At 51.8% G+C, this 15760-nt stretch overlaps 1 protein-coding gene across 1 annotated transcript in view; it reads right to left on the bottom strand.

Annotated features, from left to right (window-relative positions):
* CCDC13 (coiled-coil domain containing 13) overlaps positions 1–15760 on the bottom strand; it is a 46239-nt gene that overhangs the window by 3928 nt on the left and 26551 nt on the right. The window contains exons 9-14 of the mRNA XM_023529029.1: positions 14770–14946; positions 13041–13247; positions 11233–11372; positions 10692–10775; positions 8417–8539; positions 297–451 (exon numbers count right to left, since the gene is read on the bottom strand). Of these exons, the coding sequence (XP_023384797.1) occupies positions 297–451; positions 8417–8539; positions 10692–10775; positions 11233–11372; positions 13041–13247; positions 14770–14946 (886 nt within the window). The remainder of the gene's footprint in view (positions 1–296; positions 452–8416; positions 8540–10691; positions 10776–11232; positions 11373–13040; positions 13248–14769; positions 14947–15760) is intronic.

Here is a 15760-nt window from a genome sequence, read left to right as displayed (position 1 = left end):
AGCCACCTTAGACTGGCTTAGGTGGCCAAAGGCATTCAGCGAGGGCACTGCCACCTTACACGAAGGGCCTGGGCCACCGGGCCACCGGGGCCTATGCTGCTCTGGGACTCCTGGGTCTGACAAGGAGGCCAGGAGAGGACGCGCAGCAGCAGGGGCCAGCAGAGCCCCACCTGGAAGGAGGCCTCTGCTTCCCACCTTTCCCTCTCAAGGCGGAAGGGGTACTGCCGATCGGCGCCTCCACGAGCCACAAGGCCCCTCCCCGCAGCAGCCACCGGGGCCCCTGGTCCAGCCTTTACCTGCTTTGCTCCTGGAAGCTGCCCTCTGAGAGGCCGGCGTCCTCCCCGGCTCCAGGCGCATCTTCTCCAGATGTTGCTCTAGCACCACGGCGCGCAGCCGCTCCTCCTGCAGCTTCCTCTCTGACTCCAGGAGCCTGCCGTTGCCGTCCTCCACCCTGGCGGGGACAGAAGAAGGGCTGCCACACTGCCCGGCAGGCAGGGGCGGCCCCCAGCGCACCTGCTCGGGCTCTCAAAGAGGTGGGCACGCCTTACACTGGCGGTGGTGGGACTTGTTCTTCTTTATTTGTGTTGCGGGAACATAGGAACATGCATTTAAAAATCATATCGTTCTCTCCAAGGCTTAAAATGAAAAAAATCTGCACCCTCCCCACTCCTCCTCGCTCCCCGTTCCTGCTTGCCAGAAGCAACCGCTTCTAACACTTTTAGCTGCTTCTGTGACTATTTACTGCCTTCTTTCCACAGATGCTTTTCTTTTCATGCTGTTAGTTTTTAAGGTTTAAATATAATCTTTTGACTTCCTGCCATGCAACATGAGAATTTAGTTTTATTTCTGTACTCTTCCCTTACCAAATTGAATTGCCCGTCCACTTTCCAATGTGGTTATACTACGATTTTTTTGGCTGAATTAACATTAGGTGGTGTAGTAGTTTTCTATTGCTGCTGTAACAAATCGCCACAAACTTAACCGCTTAAAACGACGCTGGTTTATTCTCTCACAGTTCTGTAAGTCAGAGGTTCGGCAGGTTCTGTTGGTTTTTCAGCTCCGAGTTCCAGTGAGCCAGAATCAAGATGCTTGCTGACCTAGGCTCTTACCTGCAGGTTCTGGGGGAGAATCCGCTTCCAGGCTCATTCAGGCCGTGGGAAGAATTCAGCTCCAAATGAAAGACTGAGGTCCCTTTTTCCTGCTTGTTGTTGGCCGGGGCATTCTCTTTTATTTTTCAGTCGAGGCAACCCTTGGTTGACCTCACAGGTTGCAAGGACCTTGTCCGCTTACAATCCCTTATTTATCTTTATTTTTTATGTTTTTATTTTTTACGCCTACAGCACCTGGTCTTCCTTGGTGGTGGCATTTCCATCTTTTAGGGGCCACTTGGCCTCCTCCATCTTCAAAGCCAGCCAGGTACCCTTATCATGCTTTGAATCTCTCTGGCTTCTGCAGCATCTCCCTGCCTGACCCCAGCTGGGGAAATTTCTCTGCTTTTAAGGGCTCAAGTGATTAGATTGGGCCCACCTGGTAATCCAGGATAATCTTCCTATTTTAGGGTCCATAAGGAAAATTACATCTGCAAAGTCGTTTTTGCCATATAAAATAAAGTATTCACAGTCACAACAGCAGAAAGCAAAGGGCATGGGGGACAAAATCTTGTTTACCACAGAAGGTTACATTAGAAACATAACCGTTCTATTTTATTTCTTTAATTGTTTTTTTTTTTGTAGTTATTGCTTTCCATGCATTGCTATTATTACTTTCTATGTGCCTGTCATGAATTCATGGGCCTCGAAGGCCCTGTTATTTGATTACTTCATGTGAAGGATTTGTTTAATCTCACTGAGGCTGGGGCTGAGGTCCTTCCTGCGGCTAGGCATGGCATTTGAGACTTCTGTGACACTAAAGGCTAGGCTAGAAGGCCAGGACTCCCCAAGATTTAACACGGGCAAAGCTTATGTACTCACACAGATCAGAGCGGCAGCCTGGAAATTCAGTGTTGGCAAAAATGATCTTTCTGCTTTGGTAGAGAGTCAAGAAGAAACTGAATAGTGACAATTTTGAGCACTAACAACTACTGACACACAGTATGCTCACACAGTACACGGCCACGAACTTCTTTAAGCACGTTCCTTGAAACTCTTTGTAAAAGCCAAAAAAACTCAACCTGAAGATCCTACAACAGGGGAAAGACAAAGTAAGTGGTAACATATTCCTACCATGGAATACGATGGAAAATGAGAGAGTTGCACTGGTTAACCCAGGGGCCGCCATCTTTGTGTCCACCAGCTAGCCATTTAAATTTAAATGAATGAAAATTAAATAAAATTTAAAATTCCGCTCCTCAGTCACACCAGCCACATTTCAAATGCTAAATGGCTAGTGCATTGGCCGGCACTGAGAGAGAACGTCTCATCGTCACAGAAAGTGCTACTGGTCAGCACTGCTCTAGTGAGAACAAAGGAAGAGGCTATCTATGTATCTATACGTACGAACGTGGACAGAGCTCCGAGTCACGGGACTGGAGAAAAGGAGCAAGTGCCGCACGGATACATTTAATACCCTTTTGTAAATAACTGGTAAATAAATCAAAGTGGATTAACGCAATAAAATACTCTGTAACCATGAAAAGAATATGTACCGACGTGGTGAGAATGTCTGCAATATATTACTAAGTGAAATACATAGCCGACTATGCAAAATATATGATCTAATTTTAAAATGTGTAACGAGTTAAAAATTAAAAACAAATATTAACGCTAATGTAATCTAGCTGACGAATTAAAATTTAGGACTATGCAGCGGATATTGACTAGTTCGTTATCTGTGGGAGAGGGGCTTTGATTTTTCTATTGCATATTTCAGTAATGCCTGCATTTTGTTTAAGTTTGTATTCCCTTTGTGATGGGGGCAATAGTAAGAGAAAATAACAGCAAATGCCATATAAAACGCTAAGGCACTTTCTGAATTCTTATAAAATTTAGGAACAACCACACTTTGAATTTCTCTCCTTCTCCCCAAAACGTGCCTTCCCCATCTTGGTAACTGTCACCCATCACTCAGGCAGGACCTTGGCCAAAAAACCCGGAGTCACTTGTCACTCTTGCCTTTTCTTTCTTCCTGGCTGCTTCCAGCTTCTAATTCATCAGCAGGCCCTACAGCTTTTCCTCCAAACACGCACAGAGCCAAGTGCTTCTCACTCCTTCCCCGCAGCAGCCCGCCCTTCGATTTCAGGTTCTCCTCAAGACCTCTCTGACCCACTGGTGTTCTGGTTATTCTCTTTTGACCAGTCTTCGTTCTCACGGATTTTTTCTTCTTTATTATTTTCTTCATTAACTGGGCTAACCAACACAGCTAGACCTTCGTTTGGCAATGGCTCTGGGCGTGATTCTAACAGCTCTCCAGCACCGTGTGCATCAACCTCATGAAATTCCAAATATTTGTAGAGATTCGCCTTTTTACTTTGGAACTGATTTTTCATTCTATTTTAAGAGTTAGATCCAATGGCAGTGTGAAGGGATAAATATTAAGCGGTAAAGTCATCGGTGAATGCTTTGATGTTAAAAATTTGCTTTCATGGGGACTATCGTTGTTGGGATGCTGATGAAGAATACTCAGATTAGGGGGTCCCCCTACGTGGGAATTAATTTATACAAATGAAACAAGATCTTTATGAAGACAAACATACTCGGTATTATACATTACGTACATAAGACTATGTACATAATTTGTAAGGAGCTCTTTACAGATGTAAAGAAAAAATAGAAAGAATTCACTAAAAATATGCAATAGTATAAACAAGCAGTTAACAGAAAAGGACATGTAAAAGGTCATAAACATGTGAAAAACATGCTCATCCCCACTTTTGGTTATAGCAAAGTAGATAAAAACAACAATGAGATCTTAGTGTTTCCTTATTGGTCTGGCGAAAATGTTAAAGATTGATAAAACTCAGTATAGGGGAGGGTATGGGGAAATGGTCAATACTTCCTTCACATTGTTGGTGGGAATGTAAATTGATTCATTTTAAAAGTACAATTATCCATTCGTTATTTGTAAACATTTTAAATGTGCATGTTCTCTGATTCAGCAATTCCACTGTTAGAAAGTCATGATGCTGATACACTCCATGAAAATATCAAGATGTATTTAGTGTGAGTCTATCTTTTAATAACATGCGTGTCGTTTTTATAACGTGTGCATATTTGTTATTTTAATAACACATATGTGCATATTTGTGTATATACGTATACACTTATATGCATGCATACTTTTGGATGTGCAAAGAAAACATTTTGGAAGTTCTAATAGTTCTTTTCTGTGAGGAACGGGAAATTGGGGGCGGAAAAAAGAGGCTTTTTTGCAATAAGTAAGCGTACGTTTGTAACAGCGAAACTAATAAAACTTCCAATAGCATGAGGCAGGGGTTTTAATGCCAGTATGAGAGCAGAAGACATAAACTTGGGCTCATACAAGGCAGCAAGGTGCAAGCGAGTTCTCTGTATAATTCCGGAAGCCTCAAAAGCATGCCTTGTTTCCGATAAGAGGACTGAGACACTGTCCATCTATGAGCCAGGGAAGTGGGAAGGAAGCCCGCAGCCTACCAGGGCCTCGGTGGGGGACAAAAAGTATGGATCACGAGAAAATTGTGCACAAGCAAAGCGCTCATGTGTTTCGTAAATCCTAAACCAACAAATTCGCATAAAGCACCAACCAGAGACCATAGAAACCCCCAAAGCTCCACAGTAACAAAAGCAGAACCACTCTGTAGAGTATTATCATAACCTAAGAACCCCCACAAGTAAAAAATACACCGAAAACGAAAATACAAACCACCTGGGGAGATAATTCACCATGAGGAGCAGTCAACAGATGCTCCTTAGGATGCTAAGTAAAGAAGATAACAGAGCAACTTTCAGGGACTAAGTCAGTTTAAAATTATTAAAAAGAGAAAGGCAAGAAATCTTAGTGAAAAAAAAAAACAAACAAATGCTATAAGGAAGAGAACAGGAGGTTTCACACAAAAAAGGAATGGCTAGAAATGAAGCGATACAGTTATTAAAATGAGTTTCATGGCAGACGCAGTGCAACTGAAGAGATGGAACGAGCGGAAAATAGATCTGAAGAAACCATCCAGTGATCAGCCCAAAATATCAAGAAAGTGTAAGAGTTAGGGACAGAATAAACCAGTCCTAACATATGTTGACTAGGAATTTTAGATGGAAAAAAACAGAGACGACGGGGAGAGGCACTATAGGGATGGAAGTCCTCAGATCCAAAAGCACACTCGATTCCTAAATAGGAAAAATAAAATAAAAGACCTAGACACATCGTAGTGAAACGTTGAAATATCAAGACAAAGAGAAAGCAGCCAGAATGGACACATGTACCAAGCAACAACATCGATCTGACAGCGCATGTCTTTTAGCAACAGTGGATGATGCTCCAGGATGACGGACCATCTCGTAGCCTCCAAGTGCTGAGAAAAAAGACCCGTCTCTCTGGAATTCTGTGCTCAATCAAATTCTCGCTCAAGAGAAAGGCATAACAAAGACCTTTAAAAATAAACAAAGGCTCAGAGCTTGCCATTCGTATGGCCTCACCGAACTAGAGGATGCGGTTCAGTAAGAGAGAGAACGAGCCCAGAAGGAAGACTGAGATGCAAGAAGCAACATGTTTTCAAGCAAATGTTGGCAAAAGGAAATGAATATTGACTATTTTTTTTTTAAGAAGACAAATTCGTAGGGTTCATTTTGGAGGGTTTTACAAAACGTAGAAGAGAAATATTAGAAAATAGTAACATGGAAGTCACAAGCAGGGAAATCAGAGTTGATGCATTGTAAATTCGTTCCGTTGCTCAAAGCGATAATGAAGAAGCCCACTGACTTTAGACTTCCTGAGTTTTACGTTAAAAGTTAAGGGTAAGCCCCGAAAGGATAGAGAGAGAGTGTGTAACCTCTAAACTCGTAGAGAAGAGAAGGAAATAAGACTTGATCCATCCAATACTGTGAAGGAGAAGAATGAAGGGGAAAAAGGACACAAAACAATCATGGCAAATAGAAAATATTAATTGAGATGATCGATTCGTTTGCAAATATTCCGAAAAAGAAAATGGGTTACGCTTTACCGTTAAAACACCAACTCTCAGGTGGAATTTAAAAACAAAGCCAACTGTATGCTTTTTCACGAGAGACCTATTTAGTGACTCCCCTCGTGGCGGACTAACCGGACTAGTCCCTCCTGCTGTAAACGACTAGAAAAATGGCCGGTCGAAGAACTACGTTGTCCTCGGACACCGGACATTGGATGCAGGACTTGAGGGAAGAGAAACACATGACAGGAACTCTACCACCGTTTTCAGCCTGAGGCCCCTGTTTGCACAAGGGGGAGCGAGGGGGGATCCCAGGCAGAGCACGGGAGTCTCACTAGGATGCAGACCTGGGATGGGGGAGTCAGGGGAGGGGTGCTGAGGCAGCTGGGGTTTGTCGGCAGAGTCTGAGAGAGGGGGAAGCTACACAGATCTTTCCCTGGGCAGGACTGGGACAGACCTTCCAGAGAAAGAAACGGACAGAGAGTGTGGATCCCTGAGAAAGGAAGGTCCTGTGCTTTGGGGTGAGAAATCCAAGTAGGTTTGGAGGGATCTGAGTGCAGGGGGACCTGGGCCCCTTTTCCTTATTAAAGTCCAGGGAGAGAGCAACACCCCAGAAAAGAAAAGGCCAGCGGGCTTGGGAAAGCCTCACAGAGGTTCCCCCGTCCCCCAGAATGACCGAGCAGCAGGAGGAACCCCAAAAGGTCAAGGGTGTCGGCTGAGCATCACACGCACGTGGGAGTGAGTACTCCCTTGAATTCCGAGCCCTATGCCTCGCTTGCTTGCCTCGCCCTAAGCCCAGCTCTGTGTGAAGAGGCCGTGGAAGGCGAGACACCATGTGGAGAGAGAGGCCACCCGCGGAGCTTCCAGCTGGACAGGGCCACGTGAGTGGTCCCAGCTGGCGTTATGTGAGGCAGAACCACCCGGGCAACCCACAGAATCATGAGAAATAATAAACCAGTGTGTTTGAAACTACTATGTTTGGGGTGGTTTCTTTTGCAGCGATAGATAACTGAGTCACCTTGGTTCGCAAGGCCCCCAAAACTCAGAAGCAACGCAAAGGACATGGGAGAGAAAGCCTGGAGAGAGTATGTTTCTTCCAGCTGCTAGACTGGAGGCTGGTACTATTATTATGTTTCGGTTATAGGAAAAGAACTCCTGTTAATTTTCTCATATACCTGAGTATGTCTGAAATTCAGATCCTCTATGGGAAAAGGAAAGAATTAAAGCTGACCACTCTCACGGCCGGGGAGCAGCCATCTGTTGACCACTTCCTGGTGGCCCTAACTCCTTCTGTGCTAATGGCTCTCCTTTCTTGTCTTTGGCAAACTGCCCCTCCTGCATCTGTGAGCACCTGGCGGTCCCTCCAGTCAAGATGCCTGGCCTGTGTCCAGGGAGGGACATATGGGCAACCCAGGCCGGCCAGACCTTCTCTCCTGCAACCCACTGGCACTAAGACCGAAAGCCACTGGGCCTGTGCCATTCCAGTGACCCAGGGGAGACCATCCAAGGGCTCCTGCTACCAAGATTCATGGACCTGCTTTAGCTTCTCTCCTGCTCTGTGCCTCGAGGTCTGCCAGAACCTTCCGAACATCTACCTGCCTTTCCATTCACTTAGCCAGAATTGGCTTCTGTTGTCCATCACCAAAGAGCCCGGACAGACATGTGATATGGGCTGTTAGGGCAGAAACTCAGTGGCGTCCTTTGTATCTTCCCTGTGGAGGTCACATGGTTAGGCCACGTGCTGGCCTGGGCACCTGCGTTTCTTGCCAAAAGGGTCACTTGAGTGAGGAGCACTGACTTATCTGAATGGAAATCTGTCAACAACCCCTCGGAGAAAACTGTACCTCCTGGTCTGCTGCCTCAGGCCACGCGCTCCCCTCCCCCACCCCAGAGAAGTCTCAGCTCCCCAGTTGTCAGCCACTTTCTTCATCTTTGTAATTCCAGACGACTCTCTAGCCCAGTCTTCTTCCCACCAAACCCTCCAGTGGCGCCGAGTGTAGTGCCATGCTCACCATAGATCTGAATTATTGGTGGGTTAATCTGACTGATTTAACTACTCCAGAGAGTCTCTCCTCCGAGACTCCCACCTCATGTCCACAGGCATGCACTGGTCCCATTGGGGGCATGTAGGACAGGGCAAACCACAAGTGTGACAATAGTGCCCCAAGGTTGTGGGACAGGAGCGGTGGGAGCCAAACTCTCAGTAAGGGGAGCCCAGTCATGGACGAGGCCTGGTCCCGTCTAAGGGGGATGCCCCGTGCCAGGCGTCCACCCCCAGCCCACGCAGGCCCATGGAGGGTTTCCCCGGACGTCACGTGTTACCGTTTCTGCAGGACAGTGACAAACTCGGTGAGCCGGTCGCGTTCCACCTTGGTGGCCTGCCACAGAGCCTTGAACTCTGTTACCTGTGCCTGCCAGCCTTTTTGTTCTGGGGAGTCCACAAACCTGGGGACCAGAGTGGGAGATCAGAGGTCATTTGAGGACTTACATACTTATCCCTGTGATGGTGGGAGACACTGGAAGGACATTCGGGGGTCCTCAGAAATGGCCAGAGAGAAGGAAGTCAATCTAGTCCCTCCTGGCCCTCCTCTGGCTTCTCCTCAGCCCAGCGACCCTGTTCCTGCCAAAGTCTCTAGGCCTCATATAGTGGCTCCAAAGCCAGACTCCAGCAGGGCCAAAGCCATCTCAGCACCTCTGTCCATCCAATCCCTGTGGGGGCCTGGCCTTAGCCTGGCTGCTATAGCGGTTGGCTTTTGGGGACCTGGGGTGCCCTGAGTACCTGTGCGGCCTGTTGCCTTGCCAATGCCTGCCCACCCTAGCCCTCCCCGTCCCAAGCTCAGTCCACCTGCAGGGAACCTGGACACTCGGCTTTGAGACTCATCTGTTTTCTGCAGCCCTGATGCAGCCCGTCGCTGCTCCCCTTGTGACCACTGGGCCTGCCTACCAGCTCCTCACCTGCTGGCTGGGGGCTGGACCCCAGATACCCCAGATACCCGGAGCCCATGTGCGAGTCTCAAGCTGCTCTCTGCTTTGCCCTCACCTTTCCCTGTGAGACCTTGGTGACCTTGGCCTTGCTCTTCTAGCACTGAAGGACACAGGCACACAAGCCCGGAGGCTGATGGCTCCGTGGTCCTGAGCAGGTCCCTTCCCCTCTGCACAGGGATGGGGCTGGTCGAGATGGGCTCTCGGGCCTGCAGACTCCTAAACGCACTCCTCTAAGGCCTTGCTGCTCAGAGTGTGGTCTCTGAGCCGGCGGCTGGGGCACCATCGCCTTCGAGCTTGTCGAAAATGCGGGACCCCAGTCTTTGGCCCAGAGCTGCCGAATCAGAACCCGCATCTAACCTGGAGATCCCAGGCGATCTGTGTGTCCACTGCAGTTGGGAAAACCCCACTCTAGTCAGCTCTGTGATCTCGTGTTGGGGGGAGCAGCCTCAGGAGGAGGAAGCCGACTCCCTCACTCTGCCCTTCTCCCCGGCTCCCCATCAGAGTCCCCACGCCAGCCCTGATAGACACACTCTCTGGAGTCACTCCCGCCCTACGAGGCCTGTCGTGTCACTGATGAGATGGGGCCGTGGGCTCCAGGAGGTCGGGGCCTGCACGGTGTCGGGCTCAGTAAATGTCTGTGTTTTGTGGAAGAAACAAGCTTGAGAACTAGCAGTCTGGGCAGCCCAGGAGGACGCCAGTTCCCGCATCCCTATGGAGTGCAAAGGTCACAGACACATAGGCCTGCAAGGGACCTAGAGGGGTCATCTGGTCCATCTCCCTGCTCCTGCTACCATGACTAAAACCTTGGACAGACAGAGCTGGTCCACCCTCCCTGCGTTGTGAGGACAAGTGTGGCACCAGCTCAGAGTTGGCCCACGACCCTCGTGCCTTTCGTCTCCAGGCTGATGGGGATGGCAGCTGCAGGGCTGGCGTTGGTCCCTGGTCCCTGTGCTGCCGCACGTCAGGCCAGAAGTTTCTCAGGCACGGGGAGGACCAATTTGCCCGGAGCCACACAGCAAGTCAAAGGTGGGATTGGTCCCACTCAGAGGCCCCGACCGGAACCTGAGCTGATCTGCTTGAGAGGTCGGGGTGGGGGGCTGACAGCGGGAGCATGGCTCCAGTGGACAGTGGGCAGGGCTCAGGACAGGGCTCGGAGACAGGACAAAGCCACCCTTTGTCTGTGAGCTGGCAGGAAGAACAAAGGGCCCATTTTAGCCCGAAGGCTTCATTGGGGCCAGAGAGCTGAGGGATATCAGTGCCTTAAAATGGGAACGCATATGACATGACATTCTCCCCCTAGAGACTGATTCTCAATGGACAAGAAGAGATGGGGGAAGGCGCTGGGCCCTGGGCCCTGGGAGGCTCCTCGCGCGACCTCTGAGGTAGCAGAAACACTAGACCGTGAGTCAGCGGCCAAGGCCCTAGTTCTGAAGCCACCTGCTCTGTCGCCTTGGACAAGGCACTGGGCCTCCCTGACCCTCCATGTCCTGATGTAACTTCAAAAGAGGCCATGGACTTGGCCTGGCCTTGGTTTTCCCTCCTTTCCATGGGATGGCAACATGGGCTGAGCGCTCGAGGATGGGGAGGGGACCGTGCCGACCCGGGTTCTTACCTGGGCGAGGCCCCTTGAGGGCTGGGCAGGGAAGGCCATGTGAGAGCGGACTCCACGAGCGTGTGGCCCAGGCTGGTCACAGAGCTGCGTGGAGGCAGAAGGGGCACGTCACCATGGGGAGGGAGTTGGGAGGGAGGCCAGGGCCAGCAGGAATCGGGGGAGGCCGAGGAGGTGGCCAGCAGCCCTGTGGATGTGCTGCCCTCTCCCCAGAACTCTTGCTCAAAACGAGACAGAACCAGGAGCTATCAGGGCCTCGAACAATCCAACACAGGACCGTTAGTGAATCCTGGGAGCAGGTGAGCTCCGAGAGGATTTTATGGGAAGCTGCAACCAGACACTCTTGAAGAAATATCTGGGCCTAACTGCTTCTTCGCACAGCTGCAGGGCTGAATGGAATAGGCCAGGCCCACATATTGGAACAACAAGGCCACGATCATCTTAAAATTGTGCTCTGGCTTCCCATCAGAGGCAACGGGAAACATCCTGTCTTCTGAATAATTAATATTCATGCTCCAACCCCCCCGGCTCATTTCTTTCTCACCGAGAAGAGCCGAGCCTGCCAACGTGATCGCCTGCCGAGGCCGGGGGCTTGGTCAGGTCAGGGTCCTCCAGGAACTTGGCGTAGGCAGGGCTGACCTCGGGCTCACTGGACCCCTCGCCCACTCCTTTGTGCCGACGATGCTGCAGGGAACAGATGTGGGTTTGATTCTCGGGGCTTTGGCTCAGAGGCCTGGACAAGGCAGGAGGGGGCCCTGGCTTGATTTCGGGGCTTTCAGGGGATGTGAAAGAGGCTTCTTTTCAGGAGTGAAAAGCGAGGCCTATTTGGGGAAGGCACTCCTTGCATGATAATGGCATCTAATAATGCCTCTCTTCAGAGAGGGAGCGACATGACGTGAGGCTGGCGACTGGGCCAGGAAGCTGTTCTACATTCAGGTCCCAAAGGGAAGTGCACGGCCTGTGATGCGGAGCGGATCGGAGACTGACCTCTTGAGCAGGTCCTCCCATCTGGGCAGCCCCGCCCCCACGTGGATGAAAGCCAGGTGTGACCAGAGGCCAGCTGCCTTTGTCAGCTGGAGACACTTGGATCTTCCACACACGGGGTGCACCAGCTTGTCTGGTGGGTTTTTGGCCCCCATCTGGCTGGTGACCTCTGAAGTGAGGATCGGTCCTCTTTTGTGTTGCGGGAGCTGGGGTTGGGCTGCCTGGGCTCCCACGCCCTGTGCTGGACCACAGAACCCTGGGAACAAAGGACAGGGATGCTCTGCAACCCACCTTTGGCTGTACCTGCCAACTTGGCTATGAGGCTCCTCTGTCACTGGGAAACTGGTATGAGTGGCAAGGAATCCTCCCCAGAGACCACTCCCCCACCTCCCCTGAGGATCACCACCGCCACGGGGAGTGGCCACGGAGCCCACGGCACCTGACTCCTGGCAGCCCAGGCTGGGCCCTCAAGGCAGCTGCCAAGGCAGAACCGCTTCAGGAGCTCACGCATTAGACAAGCCTTTCCTGAGCATCTATCGTGTGCTCGGTCCTGTGCCGGGCACTGAGGCACCATGGTTTGTGCTCCCTCGAGGGGAGTTCAAGGGAGAAAATGGGAAATGATCGCACGATGTGACAGGAGCTTGGCTTGGGGTTGCACAGGGAGTTCAGGGTGCCCAGGAGGGGCACGTAACACAGAACGGGGCCTTGGAGCTTTCCTGAGGCACTCACACTAGGTAAGACCTAAAGTCTGAGGAACAGCTGGCCAGGCAGGGGCGGTGGGGGAGGAAAGGGAAGGCATGTACACAGGCCTGGAGTCGGGAGAAAGCAGGGCCACGTGAGGAGCAAAATGACATCCTTGCGGCCAGAGTGTGGGAAAAAGGGAGGGGCAAAGAGAAGATGCAGGAGGAGTGGCAGCAAGCGCTAGTCACCTGGTGCCCTGCAAGCTGGATGAGGAAGTGTGGCCTCGCTACTGCCATCCCGCTGCCTGGAATGGGAATGTAAAGGCTGGCATTGTAGCTGCCATCTTGGGTCACGAGGATGAAGGCCACAGCTGGGGAGGGAGAAGGTGAGCTGGAAGGAGCCTGGACCCTTGAGGACTGGGTGAGGCTGAGGGTGACGGGGAGCCACAGAGAAGTTTTATGCAGAGCAGGGAGACCATCAGGTTTGTGCTTTAGAGAGGAAAGGTGTGGGAAGAATGGGCTGGGGAGCCAGAAGGAAGCAAGGAGCCAAAGTGGGACCAGGTAAGACGTAGTGCAGCCGCATAAAGGCAGGTAGAGAGACGTGGACGTGGCTGAGATTTCTCTGGTTGGTGGATGGACTTGTCAGGACCTAGAAATAGATGCTGGGCCGAGCCAGTGCTCTACTCACCTGCACGCTGAGCTGCCCAATCTCCAGCTCCAGCTGCCGCACCTTGGCCTCCCGCTCAGCCACCATGGCCCGCAACTGGGCGACGAGGCTGCTGCTCTGCTGAGCCTCGTTGTTGAGCTGCTGGTCCAGGCGGTGGTGGGATGCTCGTGTCTTTTCTTCCTGCAGACTCAGGCTGCCCAAAATCTCCTGTAGCTGCTTCAGCTGGTCCTGGGGGGCCAAGCAGGAGGGCAGACGAAGATCAGCCATGGCCCCTGGGTAAGGAAGGACAAAGGAAGAACCCTGCCTCCCTGCCACCACCAGGAAAGGCCCATCCCCTGCCCCTGCAGCCACCTAACAGCAGGACACTGATGCTCCTGATGCAGGGGGGCCGGCTTCTTGCCTGCCCTCAGGGGGTTTCACCAGGCAGGTGGGGGCCATGCCCTTTTCCTGTCCTCATTTCTTTCTTCCTGAGATGGGGGCCGAGGACATCCAAGGGGCTTTCAGGACAATGGAAAGCAGCTTGGATGGTGGCTCCTCAGCCAGTGGGGGAGGTATTTGGGTAAAAAGGAATTCTCGCCCACTCTGCTGGGAGACCGCCCTTGGAGGCAGTCCCGAGACCCCTCGCCAGGGATCTCGCAGTATCTGACTGAGGCCCTGTCCCTTGAAGATGCCCCCCCGGACACTCCTGGGGTGGAGGCTTCCTGCCTGGAGGTCGGAAGGACCATGATGGTGACTTGGAACAGGTGTGGGCTATTGTCCACACTTTGTAGTGGAGGAAACTGAGGACCTGAATGTAGAACAGCTTCCTGGCCCAACGCTGGTGAATGGCAGCACTGGGGCTGGTTTGCAGCTCTCGAGTCCTCTTCAGTGACAAGGAATGGGACCTCAGAGCACCTTATTTAAAAACTGGGAGCTGAGGCTCAGAGAGGAGATGCAACTGGCCTAGGGTCACAGTGAGGTATCAACAGAGGCAGGCTCAGATTTCAGGTCTTCTGTGCCCCGCCCGCCACCTCGCCTGGTGAAATTATTATGGAATAAGGGAGTGCCTAAGCCGGCTTCAGTTCCCCCACGTACCCCAGTCAAGCCAGGCATGACCACCCCAGGAGCCTGTGGGCACAACTTGGAGTCCAGAGACAAAACTCTGAGGTGCCTGAGGCCCCGGAGCGAAGAGACCGGGCTAAAGTGAAGATAGTAGTGTCACGTTGCTAGTCAAAGAAGGTTTTACAGTCAGACGAACCTGGTTTGGACTCAGTTGTGTGGTCTTGGATGACTTATCTAACTAACTGGAGTCTTAGTTTCCCCATCTATGAAATGGGATTATAATATTTGACCCTAGGAGTTACCTTGGTGACGAGCTATTATAAACCAGACCTCAAGGGCCCAGAAGGGGAGGGGCTCTGTATTATCACACAGACAAGAATTTATACTGGTCCCTCAGTTGTCCCTTCCATTCCTTGATGGAAAATAACCCAGGATGTGATCCCAGCTCCTTTCCCCACACCCGTGTCTCTCTCCTTTCGAGTCCGCAGGCCCAGAGGCTCATGTCCCCTGGCAGCCTCTGAGCTGCTCCTGTTCCTGGGGTGTGGCTTCGGGGCTGGAGCCCATCAGGTGGCCATGGTGGCATCTGGGGGGGCGAGTGAGAGCTCACTGCGGCTGAGGCTGAGGTGCAGGTTTCTGGGCCGGGTGGGGGCCCGTTCTGTGTTGGGAGCCAGGCTCCTGGCTAGTGCCCTGCCCGGCGGCTGGGCCGTACCATGAGGGCATCGATGAGCTCGTCGTCGTGCCTGCCCTTCTCCAGGACGGTCCCCATTTGGCTCCTGAGGGTCTTCACTTCACTTGACAGCACTTTGTTTCGGGACCGCACGCCCTCGAACTTCTTTTTCAGGTCTTCCAGCTCTCTCTGCAGGGCATCCCGCTCGCTGGCAAGTTTCTGGAATCAGAAAGTGCAGTCCTGGGTAGCGGGGCTGCATGGGACCTTGGCCACAACTGGTCCCTCACTTCTGCTCACCGGCGAGGCCCACAACAGGAAGGGACTTGTCCAAGGCCACAGAGCATGTGAGTAGAGCCAGGGCCTTGATTCCCAGCCCTTGCCGGAGCACATGACAGACGTCACCAATGGACGACAGCACTCCCCTCGGCCTAAGCACAAAGATGTCCAGGCAGCTGCCCCTGCTCTGCCAGAGTCAGACATGGGAGGAAACCCACTGGCCACTCCTGGGCTGTCCCCACCCCTCGACCCCCACCTGAGCTGGAGGAGAAGAGAAAAGCCATGCTTTAGTGAGCAGTGCTAAGTCTAGGGTTCAAACTGAAGCGCCTCACCCCACCAAGTGGTCGGATGAGAAGGGAGGCCCCGCCTGCCACTTCACCTGTCACGTCACCCCAGAATGCACCTCGCTTTGGTCAGCCACAACCTGGAAACTCACATACTGCACATGCCTTTGGAATCTCTCATTCATTCATTCCTTCTCAAATATGTCCTGAGGGCCTAATATAATCTTGGCCTTGTTATAGGTGCTGCGGATACATCTGAGAACAAAACAGACAGAGCCCTTGTCCTCAAGGAACTGACATCCCAGTGGGGGAGAGAGATAATGCCAAATAGTGACAGACGCTCATTGAAAAATGGAGGAAGGGACTGGGGAGACGGGCTTCTCTGGACAGGTGACATCTGAGTAGAGACTGGGGGAGAACAGGGTAAGTACAAAGGCCCTGGGGTGGAACGTGGGTGGCTGGAGCTCAGTGAG

Source organism: Pteropus vampyrus, unplaced genomic scaffold (genome assembly GCF_000151845.1).
Source record: "Pteropus vampyrus isolate Shadow unplaced genomic scaffold, Pvam_2.0 Scaffold35, whole genome shotgun sequence".
Taxonomy (NCBI): Eukaryota; Metazoa; Chordata; class Mammalia; order Chiroptera; family Pteropodidae; genus Pteropus; species Pteropus vampyrus.
The sequence above is the reverse complement of the archived record's forward strand: the minus strand, read 5'-3'. Positions and strand labels throughout refer to the sequence as shown.